The 8,184-nt window shown below is 48.2% G+C and overlaps 1 protein-coding gene across 1 annotated transcript in view; it reads left to right on the forward strand.

Moving 5' to 3' along the window:
* The window catches only part of TTBK1 (tau tubulin kinase 1), a gene marked incomplete at its 5' end in the record, with an annotated part of 72,448 nt that extends 67,786 nt beyond the window's left edge, over nt 1–4,662 (forward strand). Inside the window, 2 exons of the mRNA XM_009071741.1 lie at nt 1,894–3,461; nt 4,236–4,662. Coding sequence (XP_009069989.1) covers nt 1,894–3,461; nt 4,236–4,662 — 1,995 coding nt within the window. The remainder of the gene's footprint in view (nt 1–1,893; nt 3,462–4,235) is intronic.
* Between the last annotated feature and the right edge of the window lie 3,522 nt (nt 4,663–8,184).

The raw sequence follows: 8,184 nt of genomic DNA on the forward strand, positions 1-8,184 counted from the left end.
CTGGTGGGACAGATTGCAGGGCATAGAAACCATATCTCTGGCCTATACAGGATGTGCACTGCAGGACTGGATTCAGTTTGCTTGACCACAAAGCAGAGGAGATGGCACAAACTAAAGGTTGAGAGGAGATTTGAAGGTCTAGATCTAGATGCATGTTTGAATATGCAAAAAGAAAGCAACAATCATCCATCTGTATCATCAACCACAGCATCTAGAAAATGGGGCAATGTAGAGCAGCAGGGGAACTGTTGAGGTTGTGAAACTCCTTCCTGTAAGTTACTGTTACCAATCCAAGTTCCACATCTACCACCCTGATCCAAAAGGTAGAGTGGGTTAGTGAAAGTCCAAGTCAGGCTAGTACAGGGCCATCTTCAGGGCCAGGCTTCAGCTTTAATGAAAGAAGAGAAGCAGCTTTGGTCTCCAGAGGTATTGCCAAAATCAGGCTGTGTTTTAATTTATAAGATATAAAAAGAAATATTAACTGCATAACAACTTACCACCATACAGAACAACTTGATGCTGCCCATCAGTCTATTTGAAATTTCCCTGTTGTGCATGCACATAAAAATCTTAAATTTTTCAGGCAAACTAATAGGGCAGTTGCTCAGCACAAAATAACATGTAGATTTTCAGCACAATTTCAAATTGTGCCATTGGACTGAAAAGATTTTTCTCCCTCTTAGAGACAAAAAGATCTGTTCCCATGGCCAGTGAATGTGGTAGCTGTTGGCAGCTCTGTAGCTCACGTAGTTAATTGGGTGCTTGTTTAGTCATGTAGCCTAAATATCCTCTGATGCTGTCAAATGTGGCTTGAAAACACAGATGTTTGGAGCCCTTCTGTTCATGATTAGGACTTTTCAAGGATAACACGTGATGCATTATTGACCAGTTGAGTTTATGGAGAGGTTACAGTTTTGCAGCCTTAACAGAAGGATGGCCTAAATGATCTGTTTCTAAATCCATTCTGTGGAGTGGTGCTGCTGTGATTTTCATTTACAACCAATTGTTAATTAGGACAAACTTCTATAGGCATTTCCTATTTATTTTGCCCTTTTGACTTGTTTTTTATCAAGTGTGCACATGTGTGTGTGAACTGCTGCTTTTCTGTAGTATCATGTGACATCATTTCACAGTTTGCTCCTAGCAACTTACAGACAGTCTCTCCACCACAGATTGCTGCTGGAGAAGCACTGCACCCACCACCTGTCCTGTCCTCCCTTTGCTTCTCATGACTGGACATGCCAGAGCCTGATAATGACACTTCATGTACCAGCTTTCATGACTCATTTGCTGATGGGTTTGGTGACAGCAGAAGCTTGTTGAAGACAGAATGAGGAGTTGCTGGAGGGATGTGAGAACAGAAGGAGGGATGGATAGTGCAGCAGGGGAACACAGTAGCATTACAAGGGTTACTGTCCCAGGGACAATGATGGATGGTAATGGAAAGTGATTGGGAAATCTATCTAGCCCAGAGGCTCCCCTTGAGTTCACTGTGGCCTGGGCATAAAAGAGAGTTGCTGAGTGAATATATAAATACATAAATACTGAAATGAATATATAAATGCTGAAGAAGATTGGGAAACATGAAAAAATCTTGATGAATTGCTTACAAATAGTTCTTTTAGATCCAGGTTAAAGGCCACTAACAAAGGAACTTCTTTGGCACATTTTTTTGCCTTCATTGATAAGTATCTGTGACTCTCTCCTTTCTAAGGTTTGTACAAATCAAGTGATGAAGTGATCACTGCTCAGGCATGCTTTTTGGAAGTGTGATGGACTAGATACTTCCCACTGCTGTTGAGCCTGATGTCTTCTGTGTCAATGCTGTGTCTGAATACTAACTAACCCTTTTCTTTTGCCACATCTGTCTCCTTGCAGGCATATATCTTGAAGTCATTTGAAATGAATGGCGTGCCCAAGGCGGTCCCTTTAAGTTTGCCTTATCAAGACTTCAGAAAAGATGTGTCAGACTACTGGGAAAAGCCTAAGGTATCCCAGCGGATAAAGAAAGTTGATTTCTCGAATATTGTCTTGACTGCTCCTTGCAAGCCTCTGGAACCTTATCTGGAAATTAATGGAAAAGAAGAGGAGGAAGAAGACGAGGAAGACTATGAGGAGGAGGAAGATGAGGAGGATGATGGGGAGGATGAAGGCAATGAGATTGACATGCACAGTGGTTCCAGCAGCGACCTGAGTCAAAAAAGTACAGAGCGCAGCCAGGAGTGCGCACCATCCACACTCCTGGCCGATGACCAGAAGGGATCCAAGGGTCGAGCGTCCACTGCAGATGGGGACCTGGAGCTGGAGGAAGGCTCAAAAACACTAGTGCTGTTTTCACCGGGTGATCTGAAAAAGTCTCCGGTGGCCATAGACTTAGCTCCAGAAGTTGATCTGGGCACTCTTGCTGCACTGACACCTCAGAGCGAGCGGCCACAGCCTATGGGTAGCCAACTGGATGTATCTGAGCCAGGGACTCTGTCCTCTGTCCTTAAATCTGAACCAAAGCCTCCCGTGGCAGTGGCTGCAGCTTCCTCCCCCTTTACCAAAGTTGAGCGCACATTTGTTCACATTGCTGAAAAGACCCACTTAAATGTCATGTCTTCCGGCAGCCAGCTGATGCGGCATGAGGAATACTGCCCCTCGGGGCAGTTTGAGGAGGTCATTATCGAGCAAGAGCTGGAGGACAACCTGGTGCTGGTAGAGAATGGAAGCATACATTCAGGACTAGAAGGCGCAGAGACGGAGAGCTGTGCACTTTCAGCTAATCACATTGAAACCACCTCAGAGACAGTGGGGGAGCAGCTGGCTCTCCCCAATGGCATAGCAAAGCCTCCTAAGGACAAGCCGGAGCTCTCCAGCAAAGTGGTGCTTTCACTGGATTTGGAAGAGCCTGGCAAGGTGGTTACAAGGGAGCCTGACCTTGACAAGTCAGCATCAGCAGCAGAGCATCTTAAGCGAGCAGAGACCCTCCTTGACACACCGCAGCAGGGCCCCAGGAGACCTCTGGGCTCCAAGTATAGAAGCCGGATACCCATTTTGTTCTCTGAGGAGGACACTGGCTCAGACCTTTCTACTTCGCTCTCGGCCAAAGAAAGGCTTTATAAGAGGGCAAAGCAGCCTGACTTGGCTCGCTTGGTGATGGAGAAGAGACAGAACCGCCTCCTCCGGCTGGCCTCAGGGGCCTCCTCCTCAGCCTCCTCCAGCGATGAGAGGCAGCGAGCCTCAGAAACCCTGTCAGCCACCGGTTCTGAAGAGGACACCCACAACTCCGATGACTCCATCCCAAGGAAGGGAGGGAAGAAGGCTGCACTCCTGGGTAAAGAAGAGAGACTCACAGGCACAAAGAGCAGGATTCCTCGTCCCATCATGCCAGTGAAAACAACACTGGAGGCAGCAAGGTCGGAGGGCTCTGCAATGACAGGGCTGTGCAGCTCCCCACAGGATGTGGCTGCTGCCTGCAGGTATGACCAGAGTAGTGAGAAATGCAAAGTGTTGAGCTTGTTGAAGAGACATCGCCAGAGCTTTGCTCACGTCCCACAACTTCACCCTTCACTTGGCTTGAATTCATGGTCTGTCCCTGTTTCTTACCATTATTTCAGGTCACTGGTGTATAAAATTCTCACCTCTATTTCTCCTTTGTTTCTGAAGCACCTCTTCACTTGCCCTGGATTTGAGACCTTCTTTCCTTCCATAAGCTTTTTCACTTGGTCTAATCCTGCTAATAGCAGATGCCCCTGGTGTTGAGCTCTCAGTTTTGCAGCATACTCTGCACAGCCATGACTCTGCAGGGAGACCTGGTCTGGTTATTGCGATCTGAGCTGCAAGGGCAGCAAGGCTGCCAGTTGTGATTGCCTCAGTTGGTTTCTCTTCCATCACCAGCCAGCTGGTGCATTCCAAACGTTGCCCACATTCCCAAATTGTATCTCCTCCTTGAAAGAGATTGCTGCATCCATGCTGCATGTTAAGAAGTGTCCCAGATATATGCTGTCAGCCAAACCATGCCTGTGCATTGACCCAGAGGGTGCTGGAGGATCAGGGCATGCACTTACTAATTAACTGCATTGAGAGTTACAGGATGGTGTTCAAACCAGTGCCCCATCTGTTTCACTGCGTAGTTCCTCATAGTGCTGGAGATACCTTATAATTGCCCCAGCAACATTCATGCCAATCCTGCCAGGAGCCTGGAGCCCCTTGCAGAAACTCCCTTTCACATTCTCTCTTTTCTTTCCCTGCAGGCTTCAGACACAGAGACCAGCTGGAAGTGTCACAAATGAGTGCCGAACAATGCAGGTACAAAGTCAGCTTCCTCCTTCACCGAGTTCCACTTCTCTTCCTCCACGGAGCAGTTCACGGAGGTCCAGCGGTGCATCCCCTCGGAGCCCTGTCCTTCCTTCAAGGAACCCCAGTACTTCCCCCAGAAGCCAGCTGCCACCTCGGAGAGAAAGCCCTTCTCCCTGCCGGCAGCATAAGCCAGGGACTGCTCCTCAGCGAGTTCCTACTTCCCCCCGACCTCAGCCCTCAGCTCAGGCTCAGGGGCCAACAGGAGATTCCCTGCCATCTCCTGGTGTGGCCAAAAAACGACAAAGAGGAAAAACCCAGACTCAGAGTCCAGCAACCAAAGGAAAGCAGTTGTCCTTGGAAAGTAAGGCAGCAGCCAGATAATGATCTTCTTCTGCCAGCCCAACAGACTGGGTAACTTCTGCATATAGTATACACTTGAGATGCTGCAGCACAGCCTTCCATGCTGGACCCACAAGTGTATAGCAGTAGCTGTACTTCAATGCTTCACTCACTCTCACCCCACACTGCGATCAGCTCCCACGGGCCTGACAGCCTCTGAGCCATGGAGCCTTCTTCAAGGGAGACATCCAGCCCGCAGCTCATGCTTGCTAACGCACAGCACCAAGCAGTGACCCAGGCAGCCTGCCCAGTGCCTGATCCTCCTCCCTCCCCAGGAATTCCCCTCTCTCTGTTAGCAATACCAGTCGCCAACACTGACCCCAGCTGTGGAAAGAGGGGCAGAGGTGATGAGGGCAAGGCCTGCTAAAGAGGAAGGTTCCTGTCCTTCCGGCAGCTCCCTCCTCTCTTCTTGCTGGGAAAACTCCAGCCTTGGCCACCACCATCTGGCCGAGCACTGGCTCACCTTCCGCCACCTGTGTTAGCAAGGGTTTGCCACTGGCTTAGCCAAGATGTGCTGAGATAAGAGAAGGGGCAAGATGGAAGGGGGTCTCCTCTCCTTTCCAGAGATACCTCTACAGGTGGGAATGGGAGACAGGCAGGTCTTGCTGGATGCTCCTACCTGCTCCAGTGTGTCCCACAGAGGAGGCCATCTGGCATTGCTGCTCAGTGACACTGCTACTGTTTCAGCAGATGCCTGTGTGGTTGGTACTTAGATGGAAGTAGGAATATGTTAGCATCTTGCTGGGAAATCAAGAGCTCTTGCTAATTAATGTAGAAGGGAGCACACTGCAGCCACTTCTGTCTCAAATACCAAACTGTGATCTGTGGACACTGCGTCTCCCAGCAAGGGTGGATCCTCTCAGCCTGTGTTTAGTGCCACAGACCTGTAGTCCACCAAACACAGCTCCATCAGAAAGATGTGAATAGTCACTGGATGCCTTTAGCTTGGGTGCCGCTCGCACCTAAATTCCTTGTGCTTTATTGTCACGCTCTTGGTGTTTGTGAATTTTGGCACTGTGGTTGAAAGTTCCCCTACACGGCAGGGTGGGAAATTATTATCCTGTAGTATACTCACAAGCTGCTGCTTTGCGAGGAGAGGTTTGCTGGCACATCGTGGGTACCTCATGCATTTCTGAGAGTACAGTGGGTTGAGTGGCAGAGGTGAGGTTTATATCCTTTTCTCAGTGCTCAGCTCTGCCACACATTGCGTGAGAACTATCAACATGAACGTAAAAGCAAGGACTGTGCTCTTCAAGAAATATTTATCAGAGCAGAAGCTAGCACTCCCCTAGATCTAGATCATGCAACGTTTTAGCCCCTAGACTAATTAGGGAGTTTTGAAACTGAAAGTGAGAAGGACTGATACCTGTCTGACCTTGATGAGATCTAGAAGTAATCACAAAATTTTCCCTGTGCCTCACAGGGGAAAACACTCCAGACCCAAATAGTTTGGGCTTTACACCATTGTCATGTCGAAAAGAGGCAGAACAAAAATAAAGCTGCTCTATGCATCCATTCCTGCAGCTGAAACTACCTGCAAATATTTACTATTTGAAGACCAAAAAGCTTGACTGAGGAATCTGGACAGTAATAACCTCGATTTGTTTAACATGAATACAGTCATAGTAATGGCCACTGAGTTCAGGGAATCCTGAAGTTGTTCACATCTACAGGAAGTGTCCTGGAAAGGAGCATGAGAGCTGTGACAGGGTATTCCTTGGACACCTGAACAGGGAAATGTCTAGAAACAGGAGACAGGGATTATCTCTTTTTGTGACAGTTTCGGTGTTGCCAACACTAAGTATTTATTTCACCTAGCTCAGTGTTTTCCATTGACGTGGTTCACCCTGGTAGAGTAAGCAGCACAGCTTCTAGTCTAAAAACATGCCCTCATCTTTGCACAGCAGCATTGGGAACTCGAAGGTCAGGTTGTAGTTTGATGGGCTGAGCTGATGTCGCCAAAAGCAGTGGGCCCTCCAAGTTCCAGCTGCTTCATGGCACAGTTCCACCCTCTTAGACTGGAGCAGCGATTTGGTGAAATAGCTGGAAATGCTGATCCAGCATGACACCAGTCACTCTGGTTTGCAGGTTTGGTTTTCATCTGGTTCAGTTCTTCAGTCTGGTTCATCATTTAGTCACGCAACAGAAGCGGGAGAAGGAGAGGACAGAGGCTGTGGCCACTTCTGATGGTGCTATAACTTCGTGTGAGTTGAAGTGTGGATCAGACTAGAACTTAAATATGCCTTGCAGGTTTAGAAACTAGAAAGCAGAATAAACACAAACACAGATTCTTTTCAGAAATATAAATCGTAATGGGACTGCTGTTAATTTATTGGAGGGCTTTTAATTTGAGGGTACTTAGAGGTTAAGACTTTGTTGTGAAGCCTTTACCAGATGTTCCATCCAAGTGTTAGATGCACATGCCAAAAATGACACTGCAAGAGCTTGGAAAGAGGACTACAGGACTATTAACAGGGTTAGCAAACCTGCCTCATCATGGGAAGCCAATAAAGCACAGTCAACATATTTGTTCAAGAGAAAGTTTAAACAAGAGTTTTGCGTGGCCCAGCTATACCCATGTCAGGAAGGAAGCTCCAGGGCAGAGACAAGCACAGGTTGGATGGGGCCCAGAGCAAGCTGGTCTAGTGCAATGTGTCCCTGCCCATGGCATGGGGGTTGGAACAAGATCATCTTTAAGGTCCCTTCCAACCCAATCCATTCTGTGGTCCTATGATCTTCCATCTGGCATATGAAAGCAGGGAAGACTTAACGGAAAGACGGAGTAGCCAAGAACAGCAGATGAAGAAACTGGGCAGGCTTTTAGCTGTGAAGCAACTGTCCAGTGAAATCTTTCACGGAAATCTGGAGACTTTTTCTTATTAAAAGGTTTTCTGATAAACCTAGCTGTCTTCTAAGAGGTCTTTCTACCATGACCAAGTAGTAGGCAAGATGCTGGTGACACCAGAGTATCATCTTTCTTTGTGGTGCAGTAGATTCCTAGTCCCACTGGGACACATGCCAAAGCTGTCATATGCTGGAGAGCCACAAGACAGGTCCTGCAGGTTTCAGATAGCTAGTGAGAGATTTCCAGCACAGAAAAGAACAGCTGTTCCCAGTGTTGTTTGACAGGGCTGGGCTGAGGGTGCAGCTGGGTCCACAGAGATCTGCAACAGGCATGAGTCATCTCTCCTTGTGGTCATGCTACCAGGCTTCCTGCCCCAGCGCAGTCCTGCTTCCCAGCTGGCACAGAGGGGAGCAGGAGAGTGCATCAACAGCATGGTGCTTCCCCAGTCACGTCCTCTGGGATGGTACCCCAGAGTACTCCTTCACTGGGGACCAGCACACTCGTTGCAGAAGTTCCCATTTCTCTTGTATGTCTCTCTTGAGGGATTTTCTGGCAGCCAGTGGACCAGCAGGGATGCTCTCTGCTAGTGTTACTGAGAAAACAGCCCTGCAAAAGGGTCAAAAACTCCTCTGGGTCCCCTTCTCTTCCTCTGCTCCCCT

Source organism: Acanthisitta chloris, unplaced genomic scaffold (genome assembly GCF_000695815.1).
Source record: "Acanthisitta chloris isolate BGI_N310 unplaced genomic scaffold, ASM69581v1 scaffold9413, whole genome shotgun sequence".
NCBI lineage: Eukaryota > Metazoa > Chordata > Aves > Passeriformes > Acanthisittidae > Acanthisitta > Acanthisitta chloris.